General features: G+C 38.6%; 1 protein-coding gene across 3 annotated transcripts in view; it reads right to left on the bottom strand.

The window, feature by feature from the left end:
* Positions 1 to 5,412: 5,412 nt before the first annotated feature.
* Positions 5,413 to 24,876, bottom strand: part of SENP2 (SUMO specific peptidase 2) — a 41,031-nt gene continuing 21,567 nt past the window's right edge. The window contains exons 7-17 of one of the 3 annotated variants that reach the window (XM_070582469.1): positions 24,428 to 24,531; positions 22,767 to 22,861; positions 22,154 to 22,205; positions 21,425 to 21,488; positions 19,337 to 19,513; positions 17,830 to 17,961; positions 15,719 to 15,922; positions 15,084 to 15,163; positions 12,922 to 13,006; positions 9,944 to 10,039; positions 5,413 to 8,386 (exon numbers count right to left, since the gene is read on the bottom strand). In XM_070582469.1, the coding sequence (XP_070438570.1) occupies positions 8,324 to 8,386; positions 9,944 to 10,039; positions 12,922 to 13,006; positions 15,084 to 15,163; positions 15,719 to 15,922; positions 17,830 to 17,961; positions 19,337 to 19,513; positions 21,425 to 21,488; positions 22,154 to 22,205; positions 22,767 to 22,861; positions 24,428 to 24,531 (1,152 nt within the window). In that variant the 3' untranslated portion in view covers positions 5,413 to 8,323. The remainder of the gene's footprint in view (positions 8,387 to 9,943; positions 10,040 to 12,921; positions 13,007 to 15,083; positions 15,164 to 15,718; positions 15,923 to 17,829; positions 17,962 to 19,336; positions 19,514 to 21,424; positions 21,489 to 22,153; positions 22,206 to 22,766; positions 22,862 to 24,427; positions 24,532 to 24,876) is intronic. The other 2 variants (XM_070582471.1, XM_070582470.1) reach the window with 2 other exon arrangements.

The following is a 24,876-nucleotide window of genomic DNA, read 5'->3' as shown; positions in this document are numbered from 1 at the left end:
TATTTTAGGCTTTGCAGGTAAGACTGTGAGGAGATACAAAATGATGCTACCCCCAGTAGAAGGAAATTTTGCAAATTACATGTGCTAGATATTTGACCCAGCAATTCCACTTCTAGGAATCTATCCCAAAGATATGTTAGCAAAAATAGGAAGGGACATGTACAGGGCACATGCATTACAGCTTTATTTGTAACAGAAGGAGATCGACGGCCTAAACATCTGCCGGGAGGGCAGTGTAATGAACCAGAGCACCCTGGAACAATGGATCGTTAGGAAGCTGTAAAAAGAACTGAAGAATGACGAGTAACATCCAGACTAAATTGTTTTTTTAAAAAAAGTCAAGAAGCATAAGTGTTTGTAATATGATATCCTAAGTGTAAGAAAGGAAAGAAATATGAATACATCTCTAGATATATTTTCAAAAAAGACAAGGTTAGGAGCTTAGAAAAAATTATCTACACAGGAAAAGAGAATAGGATGAAGCAAGCAAAACTGGGAACATACCCATTCTGTAGTTTTGCTCTTAGACTAATGTTTATGTTTTACATAATTAAAAAAACAAAAGGGGCAGGCCCAGTGACTTAGTGGTGAAGTTCACATGCTCCACTTTGGTGGCCCAGTGTTTGCAGATTTGATCCTGGGCGTGGACCTACACACTGTTCATCAAGTCATGCTGTGGCAGCATCCCACATACAAAATAGAGGAATATTGGCACGAATGTTAGCTCAGGGACAATCTTCCTCAAGCAAAAAGAGAAAAATTAGCAACAGATGTTAGCTCGACTCCAATCTTCCTCACCAAAAAAAAAAAAAGCAAAAAGTAAATCCCTAAACACCAAGAACAAATGAGTACAACCGTGTATCAAATTGATGAAATAATCACTCAGAGAAAAAATTACTTGAGTGATTTTAAAAGTGTATTTTCACTGTGAACCTCTAGTGGGATTTAATCTAAGAATAAAAAGAATTGCAAAAACTTAAACTGTATTTAGTGGACTTGTTAGTTGTTATACTGTTATTGATATTTTAAAATTATTATAAGTTGGGGCCGGCCCCATGGTGCAGTGGTTAAGTTCAGCACACTGCACTTTGGTGGCCTGAGTTCACAGGTTCAGATCCTGGGCACAGACCTACACCATTCATCAGCCATGCTGTGGTGGCAACCCACATACAGAGTGGAGAAAGACTGGCACAGATGTTAGCTCAGGGCTAATCTTCCTCAGGAAAAAAAACGAAAAGAAAAAAATTATTGTAAGTATACTGTAGGGAAAAACAAGTACTTATGCTGATATTAGCAACCAAGATTTTCAAGATTACAGTATAAAATCAAGAAAAACCTGAGAATCTTACATTTGAATTGGAAATCAGTAAAACATTTTTTCCTTTGAAGAAAAAGTATTTCCTAATCTGTCTGTTGTAAAGGCCTAAGAAGCACCAGTCACTCAGCCATAATCGGCATTACCAGTGCTCAAATTCTGGTCTCTAAAATTCTTACTAAAAGAAATCCTTTAATAAATGGCCAATTCCAGGTCTGGGGCAGGAAATGTGTAAGATGAGCCTTTATCATACTGGTTAAGCAAGGAAGCTATCAAATCAGACTTGTGGGGTTCTGTCAAAAGGCACTGGAACCTAAAATGGGGCAATTTGAACATCAAAAAGAATAATTACAATGAATCAAAACATCATATACTCTTGCCTGTATGAAGTGCATTTCAGGGGAGCCAAATAGTTGATAAGTTTTTCTTTTATAGAAGAATTCAAGGTAATGAACACAGAAGGAATGACAGAATCAGAAAATCACCACTTTGTACCTCAATAAAATAATGGGTCATCAATTAAGTTTAAAACCAAGAGGAGAAAGATGGATAGGAACCCTTCTGGCCTGGTCAACCACTGGTCAATCTTAGCACCATGAAGTGGGAGAACCAGACACTATGTGCCACATGATGCCATACAATAGGACCACTAATGAAGCATCCTTGCCTGATAAATTCAGCCAGAATCTGATCAAGCCTCTGGATCAACTTCCCAGTTTACATGAAATACGAGGGATAGAGGAACTGGTTAAATACCACCAAGGAGCCATAAGCCAAATCTAGAATGTGGGATATTCCACAGGAAAACCCAGTTTCTCTAATTAAAAAATAGTATAAGGAGGGAGACTACTGTTGAATGGGAGGTTCAAGAGCTGTAATAACCAAAGGCAAAGTGTCCATTTTATCTGGATCCTGTATGAGTTTCCTGAGACTGCTGTAACCAACTACCACAAATCTGAGGGGTTAAAATAACAGAAATTTATTCCTCACAGGTCTGGAGCCGGAAGTCCCAGATCAAGGTGTCAGCAGGGCCATGCTTCTGAAGCTCAGGCTTCCGTGGTTTGTGGTCGCATCACTCCAGGCTCTGCTTCCGTAGTCGCATTGTCACCGTCTCTTCTTTTTTTAAAAAAACTCCAAACACGAGTTTATAAAGTAGAAAGCAACAGAGCCTGTCCAGATGACCAATAGTAATACGTGGGTGTCTTTTTCCAGATTTTGTTTGAGATATATATAATCAGATTTTTTTCCACAAAAATAGTAAACACTTCCTAGCCCCATTTTAACACCTCCTCTTCTGTCTCAAAACTCCCTCGGCCTATCTCTTATAAGGCACGTGATGGCACTTAGAGCCCACCCAGGTAATCCAGGATAGAGTCCTCTTCTCCAGATCTTTAACTTAATTACATCTTTTTCCATAGAAGATAGAATTCCTTCTTTCCCATGGAAGGTAATAGTCACAGGTTCCCAGGAGTAGGATATGGACATATCAACCCATTATATATCCTAATTAGAAGACTATAATTAAACATTTTTTAAATGACCAGGAAAATTTCAATATGAACCAAGTATAGATGATATTAGCAAATTCTATTTTGTTAGGTGTGAAAATGACACTTTTTTTTTAAGTTATTATTTAGGGAGACATTCTTATTTAGGTAGAATGATATGTCAGTGTTTTGTTTTAAAATACTCCAGACCCTCCTCTCCTCTCCCCTGTGAAAGAAAAAGTGAATCAACATTAGCCACATTTGGGGGCTGGCCTGGTGGCGCAGCGGTTAAGTGCGCACATTCCGCTTCAGCGGAATCCCGGGTGCGGACATGGCACCACTTGGCACGCCATGCTGTGGCAGGCGTCCCACATATAAAGTAGAGGAAGATGGGCATGGTTAGCTCAGGGCCAGGCTTCCTCAGTGAGAAGAGGAGGACTGGCAGCAGTTAGCTCAGAGCTAATCTTCCTCAAAAAAGAAAAGAGAAGCCACATTTTAATAACTGCTGGATGGGAGTGACGATTGTGTATTTCTTAAAATTTCCATGATAAAAAGCTTTTGGTAAATTAGTTTAAAAAAAAGAAAACTGTCCACTAAAGTGAGACATTAAATCTCTCAGAATGAACTTATCCAGAAGACCTACACATGAAAAATATAAAACTTAAATCAGTGGAGATACAAATCATCATCTTGCGCCAGAAGAAATAAAAGTCAAAATATCAGTGGGTTATGTTTTTTTAATATATATAACTTTAACTCAGAAATTTTAATTCTAAGAATTTCTCCTAAGAAAATAACCCAAACATTGTGCAAGACGGTATATCCAGCAATACTGGATTAAATAAATTATGTTACAGCCATACACTGGAACACTATGTGGCAATTAAAATGATGTCAATATTTATTGACATGAAAATATATTCAAGATAAATTAAGTGGAAAAGGGGTTACATAGCCATATATACAGTATGATTCCATATATATTTTTTTTTTTTTTGGCTTAAAACAGCCGATATTTATTGTCTGACAGTTCTGGAGGCTAGCAGCCCAAACTCAAGGTGTTGGCAGGGCTGTGCTCCCTCTGAAGCCTGGAGGGGAGGATCCTTCCTTGCCTCTTCCAGCTTCTGGTGTTTTGCGGGCCATCCTTGGCATTCCTAGGCTTGCAGCTGCACCACTTCCATATCTGCCTCTGTTGTCACATGGCCTTCTCCCCTGTGTCTGTATGGGTCTCGTCTTATAAAGATATCAGTCATGTTGGTCTTTGGTCCCACCCCACCACATCATGACTTCATCGTAACTAATTATATCTGCAATCACCCTATTTGCAAATAAGATCACATTCTGAGATACGGGGGGCGGGGGTGGGTGGTTAAGGACTTCAACATATCCTTTTTTGGACACACAAGTCAACTCATAACATACTCAGAGGATTGAAGATGTAGGTGAAACAGAGTCCTGGGCTTAGTTCTCCATTTAAAAAAGTAGAAAAGCTAAAATCAATAAGCAAAATTAAGTGGCATATTATGGCCAATTAGTTTTTAGTAATTTACTTTGTATTTCCAGCTTCTTTTCTGAAATTTAGGAAATATCTTTGTATGTTCTTTTTTTTTAATAACAAAAAAATACATGTGCAAGCATGCACAGCACACATAATTATTCATACATACATGAAGGAGTATATACCAAAGGCCAGGATATATACCAAAATGTTAAGAGTTATTAACTCTGGGTAGTGCGTTTGCAGAATTCTTAATCTTTACCTTTTATCAGTATTTTATTTTTCTACTATGAACACCTATTACTGATACAATTAAAGAAAAATATAACTGGGAGCACAGATTTTATGATCACCGTATGCCCTTAAGGAGGCAGTGTGTATGCAGGGCGGGGAGGGAGGGCTGCTTCCCCAGTGTGTTTGAAGCACATGCTTCCAAAAGCTCTCTGTTGCTGCTCCTGGCACCTTCCAAAGTGTATTCTGTAAAACAGTTCCACCGGCGTCGCACAGAGAAGAGCTCGACGCCCAAGTCTCCAGAGATGCTAGGTTAAGACATTAATTTGTTAGAAGATTTGCTATGCATCCCCAGGGGGAAAAGACGTGGTGCGACACTCATTGAGCCATAGAACCCTTGGTTTTACATCCTACATAGAAGTAACAGGACTTCTACTTACATGTTTTAGGAAACGCCAATATAAAAACCTGAAGAACAAGCATGGTTTACACCACATATTTCCACAGAGGGTCTGAAAGCTTCTGGCCTGTTGTCCTAGATTTAGACAGATTCACCTCAAAACAGCCCCACATTTATCATATTTTTGTGGTCTCAAGCTTTATAGTTTTAAACATAACTTGCACCTTGCTGTCAGTGCATTTAGAGCAGTGTTTTTCAAATTGTGGATTTCTATCCATTAGTGGGTTGAGAAATCAACCTGGTGGTCACAATGCACATTTGTTAAAATCTGAAATAAAACTATCAGAGAGAAGTAAGGATAAGTAATATTTTTATAAAACTTTTGCATCCATATATGATCACATAATATATATGTATATGTGTACTGGTCACAAATATAAAATACATTTATGAGTTGGAATCAAAAAAATTTGAAAGCCACTGAATTAAAGAGATGAATTTATTGGTAAATAGATAAAATCAACACCTATTTCGAACACCCAAACCCCACCCCCGTATATATTAGGTAAATTAAAAGAAAACAATTATCAAAGCAATACAGCCAGCTAGACCCCCAACTCACAAACAAATACCAAAAGTTTGTTTGAATATGGGGTGCTTAGAGTTTTTCGCAAACTATCATAAAAAGATTAGGTTCCCAATTAGTTCAAAAAGCCAATTTAAACAATGTAGCTTAACTATAGTACTAAGGTTATTACAAACTTAAATTTATCTACCTTGTTTATTTGTCTCTGAGGTTTAATATGCCTGTGAGGACACATCTCCCACACCCACACCTTGGTCCCAGCACCAAGCAACTCCTCACGGCGCAGGCAAACATCCAACATTCGACCCAGCGTTCCCCAAGTTGTGCTTAGGATTTCAGAGGAGGAGAAGATCAGAAGTTCTAACAGCCTTAGGAAACTGAGGTAGCATGCGGGGCTCTCCAGAGCATCTTCCATATGCCCCAAGTCTGTTTCCCTCCCACCCATATCCTGGCTCTAGTACAAGGTCAAACATGAGAAAGACGCTTGCTTACCTACAATTGTTTTTGTTCTTTTCTTTATCAATCTTTAGGAGAGACTGCCTACTAAAAAAGAACAATGGTCACTCAACCTTTTTCCAGACCCCCAAACTATTGCAATAAAAAAAATACGTATCTATCGATCTCAGCGGGCTTTAATGCTGATAATTTGCTACTGATAAAATCAATAGCTGTTTTTATCACCTGACTGCTTTTCCCATAAACTGTTTAAATATAAAAATTCTATTACCAGCAAGTTTCTCTGCACCAAGAGAGACATGTCAGTGCCTAAAAACATGGCCTGTGGTATCTCATATTAAATTCAGGAACTCAGGGTTAACTAACATGCCATTCTCTAGCTTAACTCTCTGCTCCTATCAATTCCATCATGTCCTGGGGAATTATTAAGAGCTATCCTAAGAGTACACATTAATGGAAAGCTCGGTGAAAGCTGCTCTAAGAATACCCTCAAATTCTTGTAATACAAACACATTAACCTCCGGCATCGCTCATTGGGGCAGAATACAAACTGCCATTCCTAACAGGATTTCCCCGACCTGGAACAAATCTTAACCAAGGCACTAAATTCTCAGTTGAAACCTACTAGTGCCGAGTGGGAACCAGGTTTTTGGTGTAATGTTGACCCAGTAAACCTCTGGCCTTTTTTGGCTGTACCAGCTGCCTGATGCCAGTACTCACTGGCGCAGTTCCAGCAGCCTTGGGAAAGGAAAAGAGGCTGCAGGAAGGGTTCTCTGTGCAGCCTAAGCTTGAGGGGCACTCAGCACAACCCACTCACTCTTTAGGCATCACCTAAGCACACGTCCTCTGGTTTGGCCTTCAAGTAAGCACAGCCACTCCAATCCACGTTACAAGCCCCAGGTCCTACACCAAGACCTTTAGACGTCTCAGGAAGAGCAGCTGCAACAGGATGCCCAGGCGACCAGCAGCCTGGGCCCGCAACATGGCAGACATGTTGATTCATAGCTAACACAGGCCCAATTTTTCTGGTTTAACCTCTTGCTGTTGTGCGCCAGAACAAGTTTGGGAGGTTAAATTGGGAGAGGGTTAGAAATCATTTCAGCATATACTTTTCAGGTTCTGCCAGACAACCTTTTATTACATCGGAAAAGCAACACTAGGCACTAGATCTTGCAAAATATGTTCTGACCAACTCTAAACTTTCTGAAATTAAAAATGTGTAACCACTGTAAGGTTTTTAATGAACAAAAAAGTTAAATACAAACTTTCATATGCAAAATAGATTATTGTATAACTGGCAACCTCAGAGCCAAGTCCTAAATTTTCTTCCACAAATTTCAGCGGGGGTGGAATGGGAGGATGTAAATCCTAATGAATACAAAACTTAATTTCAGCTTTATATATAGAAAAAAAACTCTGAGGAAAAATAGCTTTAAATTGAATAGTATCTTCTGACATAAACAGCTCAGGCCAGCCCTTACAATTCTGAGGTTTATACTCAACCAGATCTGGGATGAAAATGCAGATTGAGGGTTTACAGTTACTTCAAATCCAGTTTCAAGAGTAGCCAAGTCACCTCATTTCCAGAAAAGGAAGTCTCTTTAGGATGACCACGACACTCTTCTGAAGACGCTTGGATGGCCAGAGTTCTTGGCCACAGTTCCACTTTTCCACAACACAGTGCCAATGCTGTAGTGTCAGGCTTCCTCTGAAAGGCAGGCAGAGCCCTACACCACAGCGCTTCTCCCGGCATTTTCAAGCCTCAAAAGAAAGACCTCCAGCTTCAAGTTGGCAGTTACTGCTCCAGCGTTAGAGAAGTTAATTAACACTTCCTTCCTCCCCCCACTGATTCCCCTCCTGATCTTCAGCAGGGAGTGGCAGCTTGATTAACATTCCTTTCAGAAATAAATAGTTCAAACGAGTAATTTAGAGTTAACTGTAAAAGAACAGCAGAAAACCACTGCCCATTATGTTTGCAAATGAGTGAGTGAATGAATACTTGTGAACAAACACACACACAAAAGAAATCATAGAATAAATCTTGCATTTCCCACATTCATAGGGAAAAAAAAATCTTAAAAAAAAAAGTATGTATTAGCGTTTGTTCTTGTGGGGGTTGAAGAGTCCAGGGCTCTGAGCAGGCACAGCCTTCCGAGCAGGGTTGCAAGCAGCCCTCCACACGCCAAGTCAGGACTAGGGTGCTGCGAGAGGCCTGGTGCACTCTGACAGCTCAGTACCTGTGCGAGAACAGAGTGATGCAGGGACTTCTTAACCCACAATGCATGAGGTATATGGAAACGTCCGTCTGTGAAAGAACCACCAGCAGCTAGAGGGACCGGGCAGGGCATTCTCACAGTAACTGCTGATGAAGGATTTCCCACACCATCTTCTTCCGGAAGAGAGGCATCTGGTGCTGTGAAGGAATCCACAAACAACACATACGTTACACAGTAATGTGCACAGCGTCAACACCCTTTAGGTGTAAAAAGGTAAATAAAGCAGGATGTCCACGTCCTTTACGTACGCTTGACTTTTTTACATCATGGTACAGCCTTATAAAGCCACCAAAAAGGAGGTTTATAATGTTTATTATTATACGTATCATAAGCATTTTTACATGTTAAGGAAAATCAAAGAAGGATGCAGATTTATACAATAGAGTCCAACAACAATTTCTTAACAAAAACGTGTCCAAAATGGAAATATCTAGTGGTGGCACAATAGGCAACTTTTCTACTTATATATATTTTCAAAACATTCTAAAATGAACATTCTGTTTTTTATGAGAAAAACATGAACTCTATTTAAATAAAGAAAAAAACCAAATCCACAAATTTCCTTCTGCTCTACCAAAGGTTGTAGATTCCATTCTGTTCAAATAGCAACTTCTCTCTTTCAATTATGTCACTAGGTTTGGCAAACAAATAACTCTTTCTTATTTAGAACCATCAAAGAATGAGATGCTTTGCTTAATATATTATTCTGCTTTAACTGATAATCACTACATGGGCCAAATTTCAAAGCAGCAACATACAAAAGACAAATCCAAAATCCCCTGTAACTCAGCCAGTCGTCTTTCTGATGAAATCAGAAGTTTACAACCTTGAGGTACTCCTGGCATCTCCTTATAAATAGCTGAATATACCACTTTACTATAAACGAGTGATTTCCTACCTGGAAGGGCCTAAAAAATCCTTACCCTTGGATTCATACATTATTTTAAATAGCTCAAAACATGTAGTAAAAAATTCCACATTTATTCTTAGTAAGACTGCTGAAACTAACCAAGAAGGGCCTTTTCATTTTAGACTGGGACTGCATGAATCCAGCATGGGAGCCCTAGTTACTTCACGTTGCTCAAAAGCTTGGAACGCGGTTATCAGTCCCACTATCCATTAAGTGTAGTTTGGTAGATCTATCAAAATGAGGTCTGTTCAAGAAAAATATTTTTTAAAGGGGGTTCTCCTTGGTTGTAAAAAGGTTGAGAATCCACTATAACAAACATAAAATTCTCAGGAGTTCCCAACTTTGAATTTGAATTTGAATTTCCACTCAATTGCAGAGCTATGGAGAACCAAAAATAACCAGAACAGAAGGGAAAGGCAGTATTCAGAGTTACATCTTAGACCTATGGCTTAAGCTCTCACAAGGCCTGATGTCCCTTTGCTCTCACATATTCTGACATGCCTCCCTCTTTGGCTAAAATATCAGTAGTACTCAGGAACCAGTGAACACTGGAGTTCGGAGATAGGCAAAGTGTCCCACTGGCCACCAAAGAGGAGGATAAACTTGAGGGCGGATGCAGTGACAAACCCTAATGCTAGCAAGAATAGGGCTACGGCCAAGGTTTACAGCAATAATAATAGTGGCACGGCTACCATTATTAAGAGCTTAATGAGTGCCAGGCACTGGCAACATGCTTTAACTTCACCTTGTTGAAGTAAGTGGATGAGGAGGGGTCTTCACTCACCTGAGTAAATGTGATAGGTTTGTCCCTAGAGATATAATCTGCATATTTACAAGTAAACATCCCACAATCACTCCCATTCAACTGTTGAGGAATCTCCTAAAATTACAAAAAAAGAAGGGAGGAAGGGGTAAAATTTCATCAAATACAAACTCCTTTGACTTTTTCTAGATATTACTATTGAGAAACAGTATTATAAAGGTAAGTGGTACATCAAACACACAGACATACACACAGTTAGTCTTTATGCAATATAAACACTCTAACCAAGACGTGGAGTACAAGACCTCATAGAAAATGTTTTTCAGAAGGAAAGAGAGAAGCAAAGTGAGAGTTCTGTCTCTCAGCTCTCATAGAAAGAAACCACACTGAAAGAAGGTTTATTACCAAAAGAGGAATTCTAGTCAGAATTATTTAAGAAGCATTTATAAATTTTGAAAACAGCCAAATGTGGCTCCATCAAAAATATGTTTCTACTCAACAACAAAAAATCAAACAACCCGATCAAAAAATGGGCAGGGGACATGAACAGACATTTCTCCAAAGAAGATATAAGGATGGCCAATAGACACATGAAAAGATGCTCATCATCACTAATCATCAGGGAAATGCAAATCAAAACTACACTAAGATATCACCTTACACCCGTTAGAATGGCAAAAATATCCAAAACCAAGAGTGACAAATGTTGGAGAGGTTGTGGAGAAAAAGGAACCCTCATACACTGTTGGTAGGAATGCAAACGGGTGCAGCCACTATGGAAAACAGTATGGAGATTTCTCAAAAAGTCAAAAATAGAAATACCTTATGACCCAGCCATCCCACTACTGGGTATCTATCCTAAGAACCTGAAATCAGCAATTCCAAGAGTCCCATGCACCCCTATGTTCATCGCAGCATTATTTACAATAGCCAAGACGTGGAACCAACCTAAGTGCCCAGCAACTGATGATTGGATAAAGAAGATATGGTATATATATACAATGGAATACTACTCAGCCATAAAAAAGGACAAAATCGTCCCATTCGCAACAACATGGATGGACCTTGAGGGTATTATGTTAAGCGAAATAAGCCAGACAGAGAAAGACGAACTCTGTATGACTCCACTCATAGGTGGAAGTTAACATATAGACAAGGAGAACTGATCGGTGGTTACCAGGGGAAATGGGGGGTTGGGGGGAGGGCACAAAGGGCGAAGTGGTGTACCCATAACATGACTAACAATAATGTACAAGTGAAATTTCACAAGGTTGTAAACTATCATAATCTTAATAAAAAAAAATAAAATAAAAAATAAAAATTCACTGGAAAAAAAAAAAGTTGAGGCTGGTGTTGGTCCAGCCAAAAGCAAAGGGTTTTGTTGTTCTGAATGAGTCTGTGCAGCCACAATATAGGCACATGAACAATTTCTATTAGGCTTTGTTATATAAACAGAATACATAAAAATCATCTTTCCATAAAATATTCTCTATGATGAAAAAAATATATATGTTTCTAATACAACTAGCCTACTTCAGTAGTGCAGAGTTTAACTTCTCCTCCCTCGCCAGAAAAATAGGACTACTGCTTTGGACCCACACAGCTGTGAGCAGGAGAAAGAAAAAACTTTCTTGATAGGCTTAAACAATCAGGAAATCTTGCCTTGTTCCTCAGTTCTGTCCTGAAGCAAAAACAGAACTTACTGCAAGCAGCACTGAGGGCATCACAAAACAAAGGTTGTGGATTCCAAACCCACAGGAGGTAAGCTCACACGTCCCTAGGCCCAAGGTACACTAATCTTGGCCAGCCCCTTACACACTACGGCTGTCAGTTATAACAGCACAAGATAATAAGAGTATAAGAGAGGCTGATTCCACTGCTAGAAAATATCCTAGATGACAACAGCTCAGTTTTTATTCAAAGAAATACAGATAATTATTGTAAAAAGAAAAAACTGTTTGAACATGCACACCACCCATACATATGGTGGGTACCTTGTGCTTTTCTCTTGAGCCCAGTATATATTTTCTCCCAAGCCCACGCCACAGAGTGGAGAGAACTGTAGACTCCAATAAACAAATGAAGAGAATTCATTTTCTTTTTTTTTTCTGAGGAAGGCTCACCCTGGGCTAACATTTGTGCCAATCCTCCAATATTTCGTATGTGGGTCGCTGTCACAGCATGGCCGCCGATGAGTGATGCAGGTCTGCACCTGGGAACTGAGCCCAGGTCACCAAAGTGGAATGCACTGAACTTAACCACTAGGCCGCAAGGCTGGCCCCCAAGAATTTGCTTTCTGTACTATACTTCCCATACCAGAACAAAGGATTCATCCTAACAGACTCTTCCTATACCTGTGCTCTCCTCAGGCAATTTCAAAGCTTACCATTCTAATTACTCAACTTAGAAATGAAAATGCTTTTGGACAAAGATAGTTGAGCCATTATACACAGGTTAGGGCTAAAATTGAATTCATGTAGCTTACTTTAAAAAGAAACCATGAGGACTCAAAGATTTATGCATTTTTAAATCCTGAATGAAATTCAAATCTGCACCCGGAAAGAAATTCAAATCTGGCAAGATCCAAACACATTCACAAAGAGCATACTTGCCTCCTGAGGACCCATGGCAGAGGACCCTTAAGATCTAAAAGCACAAAATTCCTAGAAAAGTTTTGAACAAGAACTTTAAACTTTCGTTAATGCCAACCAAGAAAAGTAGCTGACTTGAATTTACTGTTTTTGCTTTCAATTTTTTGAGACATGCTAACATATAGTTAACATTGACAATTTAAGCAAGAAGATAAAGGCTAAGAAGCAAACATCTTGGTTAAATGAACTTCGAAAGACTTAGAAGTAGATCATTCTTTGGATGTGCACTTCCGGAGAATGCATGCCTAAGGGTGAGTGAGTGAGGGGAGGAAGGAAGCCAAATCTAAACAATATGTCACTGTCAGTAAATGCAACAAAGTATGTGAAATATAGATGATCGTCACTTACATGTGGCTTCATGCTGTAGTGGGTCCACTCTAAAAGATTCAGATCAATATTTCTTTTGGTCTTACTTTCATCCTGTAAATACTGACTGAAAAAACAACAAAGAAGGAATATATTGATGAATTCCGGTGGGGACTTACCATTATCATTACAAAGGACTTTGTGATGTTTAACAGATATGCCATTCTCAAATCCATCTCCATAAGCTTTTTAAAAATGTGATTGCTTTTGTTTTTTACATTTAGTTTTGGGTTTTTTTTCTGCTTACAAAAATTGTACATGCTTATTTTAAAAAATTAAAACATATAAGATGTAAAATGCAAAAGAACCCATAATAACCACTCTAGAAGTAATTACTATTAATAATTTGCTGTGTATTCTTCTAGTTCTCTACTCCACTCCTATATACACAATTTAAAAACATACATTTTATTCTTTTAAAAAAAAGTACGTCATTTTGCAACTTGCTTTTTCTCACTTAAAAATAGATATAAAATAAGATAACTGGCCTGGACTAAAAAAAGCTATTGCTATGAAAAACAAAGAAAAAGGCAGGAAGATTGTTCTAAATTAAAGAGACTAGACAGACATTAAGTACATGCATGAGCCCCGAGTGGCTTCCTGGATTAAGGGAAAAGCTCTAAAAGATAACTGAAGAAATCAGAGTATGAACCATCGATTCCACATTACTGATTGCTAATTTCCGTTAAGTGTGATAACAGCATTGTGGTTATGTAAGAGAACTTCCTTATTCTTAGGAGATACATACGTAAATATCAAGAGTGATTAATTTTATCCAAATCTCCAGAGGTTCATCAAATTTAACCCAGGCATCTCAGTTCTTACCCTAACCTGCATATGAGGTAAACAAGGGTTACTCGAGGGCATGCGTGCTCAATGGGGCAGCAATATCTCCCCCAAGCGGGTGAAATCTGGCTCTTGGAAGGCAAAATCGTCAAAATTCCCAACAAGTAAAAAGTCTTACTCCTTAGTCTTATTTTCTCTTGGCATGGAGAAATTCAATTTTTCAGGGCTGGGAGGATAATGAAAACAAAGGTGAGAAAAGCTGGACTAGGGGCATCAGGAAAGGAAGTGGGCCTCAGATACCGCCAGGAGTTGAACTTTTCATACTTAAAAAAAGGAAAAAAGTATGGATGTAATAAAAGTATGGGTTTTTTGTATCCTATTATAAGCAGCATACAAAATTTTGCTGTATGATTCCAACGAGAACATGTATATGAATGTGATAATACATATGTATGTGTATGTGCACATGGATGTATGTGTGCACATTTTATACACCTCTTAAACAGAAAAGACTAGAGGGAAATAACTGCTTTATAACAATTTGGTGTATCTTATGATTTAAAAACATTTCCCCTCTATACTTTTTACTCGAGATAAACATCCATAAATAAAAAGATCTTTTACAGTAAATCAATAATTGAAAAAGAGAGAATTGAATTATTAACTTTCCTTCATATCATTCATTTAACAAGTTCCTTACTAAAGTATCCTTAATAAAATTATCCAAGTATCCTTACTAAAATTCAAAACAGGAACCTACATTTGCTTCCGCCCAGCAGAAGAGGTTCAAAATAGACTTGTCTCACTGATTTGCTTCCTCACTGTGAAATTCATGCCACCACTTTACATAGCCAGTAAGTGGCTATGCTTTAAGGGAAAGTTTCCAGCAATTACTGTTTGAAATAGTTGCCTATAAACCATGATTTCATTTAAAAATTACCTCTGGGTTCTATGAGATGAACCCAACTATAACAGAAAGCACAGACACATGAGTGAGCTTAAGAATTTAGAGGAATACTACTCCCCAGCGAACAGTTCTTCAGAACATTCAGAATAATGTTCAGAATCTAAAAGAATTCTAATTCAAATCCCAGGATTTTAGTCAGATATATTTTCATTATTAACAAATGACAAACTTGTTTTCAATGATGCTACTAAACCAGACTTCTCAGTTAAGATCAGATACTAGGTTATTTATACATAAAAGATGGATTCCAGTCAAGTCCTGAAGGATGGGAAGAGAGCCTTGACTGTGCATCAGACCACTGCCCAGCACACCCTCTGGGGTTCAGACAGATGAAGGAGCGCCTAACAAGGCCATAGCAATGTAACAGCAAAGCTTTCCAGCCCTTACTTACAGGAGAAGCTCACAGATCCTGTGGCCCTTTTGTCCCATAGAATCCAGATATTTAAGACACTTTTTTCTTAGGTCTATCACCTATAATAGAAAAATGAAACATCCAGAAACAACCATAACAGGAGTGAGAATTTTATTTCTAAGAAGAAAAGCATCTTTAAAAAAACTCAATACATGTACCAACATGAATGGATTTCTAAGATACATTTTTTATAAAGCATCACAGATGCTATGAGCTTCATTTCTATAAAATTATATACTTCTATTCCTAGAGAAAAGCCTAGGAACTTAGTCCCCAAAACATAAGTGGTCCTCTCAGAGTGATGAGATTTTTCTTTGCTTTTTTTCTTTATACTTTTACTTTTATACAATAAACCTGTACCATCTTGTAAACAAAACTAATAAAATAAATAACCCATGTGTACTAAAACCCTTTCCTGTTAAAAATGAAAGCTCCTCAGTTACAGGGACTGTCCTCTAGCTTCCTAAGTTGTGTAACTCAAGAACTCAGAAGGGACTCTGCAGAGTACGCCTTTAACATATACTACGAGACTTTCACTGGACAGAAAGTGTAGCCTTCATTGTTTAAGAAAATGGTCATTATCTAAACTCCCACAATTAACCCTCTCAACTTACCACCAGGCTCCAATGTACCTTCCGATGAATAGGCACCAGAATAAGTTCCTGTTCAAAGAGATTGACCCCTTTGGTCCATCTTTTCACTGCTTGGTAACCCCCAGACTTTAATTTGGGATAGAAGAAAGTACTGAATGCATGAAGTGCTGGATACCCTTGTTTTTTATTTCTTTCCACCAGAAGATTCATGTAAAAATTAATGACCTGTAATACCAAGAGAGTAAACATCAGAACATGGCAAGTACATTATCAAAATTAAATTTCTACCTACCTGAATTAGAGAAGGGAAGGTACTAAGGAAGGGGAAAAAAGGACTGTCTATGGCAGAAAATGGAAAATAAAAAATGATCACTGTAAAATGGGAGGGATTAAGAAAGAATGAAGTTGTACTTTTGAGGCATATGAAAAAGAGAGCCAAGAGAAAGAACTCAAATAGAAAGTCTGCAATAATGAAAAGGTGTATGTAACTGTATCACACAAAAAATATGCAGAAAGGGGCCAGCCCAGGGGCATAGTGGTTAAGTTTGCACACTCTGCTTCAGCAGCCCAGGTTCCTGGGTTTGGATCCTGGGGGCAGACCTACACACTGTTCATCAAGCCATGCTGTGGGGGCATCCCACATACAAAATAGAAGAAGACTGGCATAGATGTTAGCTCAGGGCCACTCTTCCTCAAACAAAAAGAGGAAGACTGATAACAGATCTTAGCTCAGGGCCAGTCCTCCTCACCAAAAAAAACAAAAAACAAAAAAATCAGGGGCCCACCCAGGGGTGCAGTGGTTAAGTTTGTGCGCTCCACTTCAGTGGCCCGGGGTTCACAAGTTCAGATCCTAGGCATGGACCTACACACCACTCACCAAGCCATCCTGTGGTGGCATCCCACATACAAAATAGAGGAAGACTGGCACAGATGTTAGCTCAGGGCCACTCTTCCTCAAACAAAAAGAGGAAGATTGGCAACAGATGTTAGCTCAAGGCCAATCTTCCTCACCAAAAAAATAAATAAAATAAAAAAATCAGTCTCTGTATCTGAATTACACCAAAAGAAATAAACAGATTAAAAAAATATATATGTAGACATACTAACTGGAAGTGAATTTTACTATATATAAATTATACTTCAATTTAAAAATATTAACTGGAAGGAAATATACCAAAACATTAATATTTCATTTATTTTTGAGGGTTGGCACTTTTGAACAATAATATTGTTCACTTCTCCTGTATTTTCTAAATTTTCTATAATAAAGATATGACATTTATAATATGAAACAAAACATTTGTTTTACAAGAATGTGTTTATGTGTCACTAGCCAGGGAGGAGGAAGGCAGACAAGGGAGAAAATCAGCAACTGAGGAATTGGGTAAAGGACCAACTGGAAAATTGGCAAGAACCAAGAGCTAGCTTTAGCTAAATATGTAAGGATACAAGGTGACAATGGGGCAAATTCTTGCAGTTATCACTCAAATGAAATAAAGAAAAAGACATATAGTGTACATGTGGTAATCAACATAGCCCTTCATTACTGAAAAAATGAAATGGCCCCTCTAAGAATTCATCTAAAATAAAGTATCACTTGCTGCTTCCTTCCATTCATCAGTTGCACCCAGGGTTTATAAAAATCTCACTGAAGGGGCTGGCCCTGTGGCTGTTAAGTGGTTAAGTTCGCGCGCTCCGCTGCAAGCGGCCCAGGGTTTCCTCAGTTCGAATCCTGGGTGTGGACATGGCACTGCTCATCAAACCATGCTGAGGCGGTGTCCCACATGCCACAACTAGAAGGACCCACAATGAAGAATATACAACTATGTACCAGGGGGCTTTGGGGAGAAAAAGGAAAAAAATAAAATCTTTAAAAAAAAAAAATCTCACTGAAGACTAGTAAACGAAGTGGAGGATGAAACGAAGAAAGGATGCAGAAGAGAGTAACATTCCTAATTAAGGGCAGCAAACAATCAGAATTAACGTTCTTTTAAAGGTTTAAGATGTTTTCGATTTAGACAAAACTAAAAGCTGCTTTACCAAGCCTGTATAACTGGGTAGAAATCACTCTGATTACGGATGGTAGACGGTTAAGCATAACGACAGTCAAAGGGGCACAGAAGACGGCTTACTTCGTCATTGAGCCAGTGATAGTTCTTCAAGGTCTGGATATCTCCTCGAGTGATTCGGAGTTTGAAAGCGCTACTTAGAATCTCATCCTGAGGGCCATGGCCTAGGGCATTACTGATTTCCTTTTCCATGTCCTGAATTAAAAAACCCAGAGGTTGCTACTTAAATACAGAACCACCATCAGATACTGAAAGTCTGAGACTGAAAAATGCTTTTCATCGCTGTGATACCCGACCCTTGAGAAAAATCTACTATCAAAGACCTACTAAATCGAGGTATGAAAAGATTTAAACTTAGGACTACAAAGCAGTCTTATCAATGGTTATAAAAATGTGAGTTCAATAATTAGCTCTGGAAACAATAATTGGCAATATTTACATTTAAAGTAGAGTCTCAATTATCCCACTACCACTTATTTAGCGCTATGTGCCAAACACAGTCCCAGATGCTCAGAGCACATCTGCATGGGGGGGAAAGTATTATCACCATTTTATAGAAGAGGTAGAGCTCAGGAATTTAAGTTACATGCCCCAAACCATATAATTATTAAAAGGCAGAGCCAAGATTTGAACCCCGGAGTATCTAACTCCCTAGCCTTTGCTCCTTTCACAATCCTATAAAAGTATTTTCATACTTTGCTTATTTACCTCCTAAACTTTTCTTTAAAAACATCAAAGTAATAAAATTAGAACACCTAAGAGATCACACTATCAATTTTTGACGTGAAGAGAATAAGCAAACAGGCAGAAACTGGAAGACTAGGCAGCAGTCTGGCAACTGAGTCCTTACTGAATAGATGGCTTCGTTATTCTAAAGAATTATGCAGATAAATGCATGTTTAAGCTACAAGACAGAATCTATAAACCCAATAGAAATTATTTTCCTCCAAATATTTTAAATAATGCTTTCCCCCAACGGCACACAATTTTGCAGTTTTATGGATCTCGCTATCTGCATGCCCAATATATAGTAAGTGCTCAAGAGAGATTCACTGAGTAGGGCTGACTACCACCTACTAAGACAACAATGGAGAAAGAGACAAGATGTGGGCTCACATTTAAAATAAGAATTCTTAACAATCTTCATTTTATTGTTTTCTATAAGTTTTTACTATTTTCAGATGCAATAATCAACAAAAGGGACATTTTAGTAAACCATAATCACTTTAAAAAAAACTGCAATGAACTCATTCCTGATGCAAAACCCATACTATGTAACCCAAAATATTTTAAAGTTAGAAAAAGAATCTACAAAAAACTCATTATATTCCAAGATTCATGGCACTTATGTCTACCCACATTTGCTGAGCATTAATCTGATCCCTTAGGCCACCTTCAGAGATCACTAATGATTAACATAGCCAGTGAGTGAACAGCCCTTGGCCTGATTTCTTTCATATATTCAGCCCTACCTGGAGAAACTGCTCACAACAAAACATGCACTCAAGTCTTGAATAACTGAGGTTATTTAAAACATGCCTTTTATTCTGATCAACACAGGAAACAATACCTCTGTAAGTTCAAGAAGATCATCCGTCCTCTTATCCCTGTCTCTGCCTGAGCAATTTTTCTCTTTAGTCTCAAGTATTGACATCTTCCTCCTGAGTAAGCCATTGCTTCCACTGCCTAGGCGGAGCCGGGCTGACACTTCTTCAGACAGGTCAGGTTCCAGCTGGTGTCCTCTCCTCTGATCAAAAAAGTTTTATGTTCTATTGACATGTTTCATACTTGCACATATAAACATACATAACACAGGAAATACACAACAGCGCCATTATCTTAAAAGAAAAGAGAATTAGCAAATCCCCAAATGAGTGAGGTAGATTTAGCATACCTGCCTATCCCTGCAAGAGGGATGAAAAAGGTTCAAAACCTAGGGCTCAGGACACCTCAACTACAAACCATGAAACAGAACATTCATCCTTTTCCCTGGAGACAGCAAGAAAAGTATTTTCAGTTCTTTTTTCCCAATTAAAAATAATATAGTTAAAAGACATTTTGAAAAGTTTTAAAAAAGTAAAAAATACAATCCATAATCCTACCACTCAAAATAAACCACTGCTATCCTTATACTAAGTAAATTTGTTCTATCTCATCATTTTTAAAAAGTAATTATGTATTATAGAAAAATGCACAAAACATTAATGTACCATTTAATTGATTTTTGTAAAATTAACAACTATGTAACCACCATTCAGGTCAAAACAAACAGAATTCTGCCAGCATCCCAGAAACTCTAGTAAGATCCTTTCCTTATCATGACCCTACGTAACCCTGAGTACTGAACTTAAGTCATCTGCTAGGCAAACTATTTTAAAATTAGGAAATTTATTTAGAAATAGACCTTTGGACTAGAACCACACTCTCAACACACCTAGCCAGTACTCCTGACTCTAGCTAACTGCCAGGTATACCGGTCCTAGAAAACCAGCAGCTGCTGGCCCTTCCCCACAGTCCCAGACAGCAAAGCCTTCAGGTTCACCAAGGACAGAAGCAGGATGTAGCCATCAGCCAGGTAACAAACACGCCTCCCTCCTCCACCTCCCACCCTCTCTCAGGCTTAGGTTCCCCTCTTCTTTCAGTTTTTGTTCCACAGGTGATAGATAATTAAACACAAAAGGCTCGCTCTGAATCACTGGAAACGGGGAACATTAGAGAAAGGAATGTTCAAAGATTTATGACTTAAGACTGTGAGTTAGCCTCAAAACTAATTCTTATGAAGAGATCTAATGGGAGAAGAGAAACTTGATCAAAGTGATACCCAACACAAAGCAGTTCTCTTTTTGGTATTTCCATGTATCTAACATGTGAAATAATCTGAAACTGCAAGTTTGTCTTTAATTTAGGAATACATTTCTTTGGAATACGGAGTGTTTGCCACTATTATTTAAAATGTTGGTATTGCTATGGAGATCACTGGAACACTTCTTATTCCAATACTTACACAGAAAACATAAAATCCAATTAAGCATAAGATTCGTAATATTTTCAAGTAAACCCAAAATCTTGACTCTGAAAAGAAGGTCCTGAACTTATATCTTTCCTAGAGGCATCTAGTTTTAAAAAATTCTCCGGGGCCAGCCCGGTGGCGTAGCGGTTAAGTGCACACGTTCTGCTTCGGCAGCCCGGGGTTCGCCAGTTCGGATCCCAGGTGCAGACATGGCACCGCTTGGCAAAAGCCATGCCGTGGTAGGTGTCCCACATATAAAGTGGAGGAAGATGAGCATGGATGTTAGCTCAGGGCCAGTCTTCCTCAGCAAAAAGAGGAGGATTGGCAGCAGATGTCAGCTCAGGGCTAATCTTCCTCAAAAAAAAAAAATTCTCCAAGAAAAGCCAGGCAACACACATAAGGGTTGGGATGGAGGCAAGTTGGTCCCTCTTACAAAGGTGGCTACCACACAGAGATAAAAATCCAGCAACTCAGAAGAAAGCCAAAGTTGTCTATCTTCAATGCCTGCTGCTTTTTCAAAGAAAACAACAGAATTAGAAATCAAAGTAACATATACCATCTTTCTTATTTTTCATGGGCGCCAAAATTTTAATGTAAGTCAGGTGGAAGAGTAAAAAGATATAAAACTTAACTAGGGTTTCTACTTACACCTTCATTTTCGAGTCTGATTCCAACTGTCTTCTCTATATCAGAAATTTTCCCCTTTGAACATCTAAGGAAAAAAATTGAGAGATTACAGACTAGATGATTTTAACCAGGGACATGTCGGACTAATTTTAGAAGTAAGATTTAATAATTTGCAAACAAAAGTTGCCTTGAGTTTATACAGTCCTCTAAACCAAGGGTCAGCAAAATTTTTCTGAACAAGATCAGATAGTAAATATTTTAGGTTTTGCAGGTCTTATGGGTTTTGTCACATCTTCTCAACTTCCATTGTAGTTTAAAAGCAGCCATAAACAGTATATAAATGAATGAACAAACTGTGTTCCAACAAAACCTTTCTTACAAAAACAGGCAGGTGGACCAGATTTGGCCCAAAGTTTACCAAACTCTGCTATAAATGAACTATCATCCAAAATCCTAAGGCACTTAGAAGTACCTTCACCATTCATATACTAGAGATGCCGATCACCAGAGATGCCCACCAGACCCACACTTATCTACGTGGCACCTGCATCTCCCACCCCCAATGCCCAGGACAGAGAAGGGCACCCTCCCAAGCTAGGGTGAGCATCTGACACAAGAGCTCCTTGTGTACCCAACATGCTGGTCAGCTACCAGCACTGAGGAGAGTTCACAATTCCTCAGACATAGTTACTCATAAATATAGCTTATAAAGTAAGAAATTAATATGTCAGAATGAGCTGAACCATGTACCTCTTTTCACTTCTCACAGAACACAGAGGTCCCCTTGTTTCAACAACTCTATCTGTGAGGACGGCAAAGAAAAAATTGTTTCCTTTATTAATCAATCACATAGCTAGAATTTTAACTTACACAGTTTCTAAAGTATCAGGACATTCACTTACATTGAAATGCTAAAATGAATTCCAAAGACACTAGCCTTCTCACAAAATAAGTTGCTTAAAAATGCATAAATTTCTTTCTTCTTTAAATATAATCTTTAGTGTAAAATGACTGATATCTGCTCATTTGGTAAGCTATCATTTAGTGCCACTTAGTGAACAACAAGCAGAGAAATACAAGGAAGTTAGTATGAGGGATATAAAGAAATTAATTTAGGGTGCACAAAATATGTGCTACTGTATTGAAGGTTGGAATAATGATCAAGAGGTCACTTATCAATCAGCTTCATCTTGAAACAGCTTTTTCACTAAACTACCGGTACTAGATAAATCCCAGACAGTGCCCAGGGGTCTGATGTTTTACAGTTTGGTACTCCATCTTTCACTAGTATGTCATTTTTCAATTTCACATGCACATGATCTGAGTTCAATATATTAAGATAGGGCTGAATCTAGGAACTCACATGGTTTTGGAACAAACTGAGCTGTTTTGACTCCGTGACTTTGCTCTTCCCCCCAGCCTTTGGTCTTTAATGTGTCCGTGTGACTTCTTTGAGAACTTAGAAACACAAAAAGTGAAAATCAGATATAAAAGGAAAACCCACCATAAGTATTCACTATCTCTGCCTGGCAAGCTTCTCCAAGCAGGTGTTATTGATTGCCTGAAACATCAAATTACAGGAGAGAGGATGCAACATATCACCACCTGGGATTGGGATAAAAGGAATCTAATCCAGATTCTACTCTTTCAGCCAGGTCACCCAACTGCCAGTCTCTCTATTCGTAAACCTGGATGTTTTTAATCCCCAGCACCACCTTGACTGAAAAACCTCAGCGTGACAAAACTCAGGTTAAAAAATGAGAAATTTTAAATGACATACTGAAATAGTTCCTAAAACAACACATTAAAAGCAGGTTTGTGGGGCCGGCCCCGTGGCATAGTGGTTGAGTTTGGTGAGCTCCACTTTGGTGGCCTGGGTTCACAGGTTCAGATCCCGGGCACGGACATACACCACTCGTCAGCCATGCTGTGGTGGTGAACCACACATAAAATGGAGGAAGACTGGCATGATGTTAACTCACAGCTAATCTTCCTCAAGCAAAAAGAAAAAAAAAAAAAGAGGAAGATTGAAGATTGGCAACAGATGTTAGCTCAGAGCTAATCTTCCTCACCCCCAAAAAAAGCAAAGTGGTTTGCAGATTTTACTGACGTGACGAAACTATACTGCTGCTTCCATCAGTACCTAGTCAAAATGGAGAACACATTAACATTCTGACCAACAAACCAAGAGAATTAAAAAAAAAAGTTTACAACCAAAGTTAAAATTCCCAGACAAATAATCCTCGGTTATTTCCACATTCAACAAGCTAGATGGTCTTGTGACTTTTTTACCATCAACTTGCTGTGACATAAATTCTGGGTGCCCTCTGTGTATTCTCACACCACTTCTTAGAATTATCAAGTGTACCTCAATCCTGAGCTCACATATTTTTTATCCGAATATAAGGCCAGACATCAGCTCGCTCTGCCACTCTCATCTAATTGCTGAAATCATTAGAGTATTTAATTAACAAGCAGTCTTATAAGGAAAACTTCTTATGACCTGGGATGACTTCAATCTTGTCTCTAAAGTGGACAGTTTCCAATGGTGCTAAAATGCACGCACTAAGATGCCTCAGAGACTATGTGCATTGGTGGGTGGGCAGAGAGGGTGCAGGTGGAGAGAGAGAGGGAGGAAGGGAGAGAGGAAGAGGTGGGCAGCAGAGGAAAAGAGGGGGAACAAGCGGCTGGCAGAGACAGACACACAGATTGTAGGAAACGTCTGTGTTGGGGAGGTTGAAAAAACTCTCTTCCCCTGGGAACCCAAATTCAACCAGTGATTCCAATTTTCTATATCAGAGTTTCAAGTAAGAGTTCAATTGGACAATGGATTCTAAAGCTAACAGAAAATTCTATTTTTGTTATATATATAATCTATTACTAGATACAATGTTCAGATAAATCACAGGGCTAGTTCTCTCAACATTAACCTGTTTTTGCAAGAAAGTCCTTCCCACCATTCCCCTCGCCAAAATGAGGAAAAAGATGTCTGGCAAAGCATTTATCTTATTAGCTCATCTTTACCTATGATGAGCTGAAGTTACAGGAGGAACAGTGTTTCCATGACCACCTTCTTTAAGTCGCTCCAATAACCTCCGGTACTTCTCTCTTTCCTCTTTTTGAACACCCTAAATAAAAGAAGGCATATTAGATAACTACTAGCACATAAATCTGTAATTAAATCATAAACAAAGACTAAGAGGTCAAATGCAGCCCATATATGGGCTGTATTTCCCAGCACAGTGTTTTTTAAAATCTTTGAATTAATTACCAACTTTATAAATTGAGAAGAAAAATCCAAAAATCTGGTCTCTTTTGAAAAACTGAATCAACAATCTAGAGCTTTGTAGGGCTAGTCCCTTTAGACGGGCCATTCACTCTAGTCCACCTCATTCATTTATGTTATCTGCTAGTCCTTGATGGCATCTAACTTTTTGAGAACAGAACTGAGTGAACCGCAAAAAAACTCAGCA

This window comes from Equus przewalskii, chromosome 18, assembly GCF_037783145.1.
Source record: "Equus przewalskii isolate Varuska chromosome 18, EquPr2, whole genome shotgun sequence".
Taxonomy (NCBI): Eukaryota; Metazoa; Chordata; class Mammalia; order Perissodactyla; family Equidae; genus Equus; species Equus przewalskii.
The sequence above is the reverse complement of the archived record's forward strand: the minus strand, read 5'-3'. Positions and strand labels throughout refer to the sequence as shown.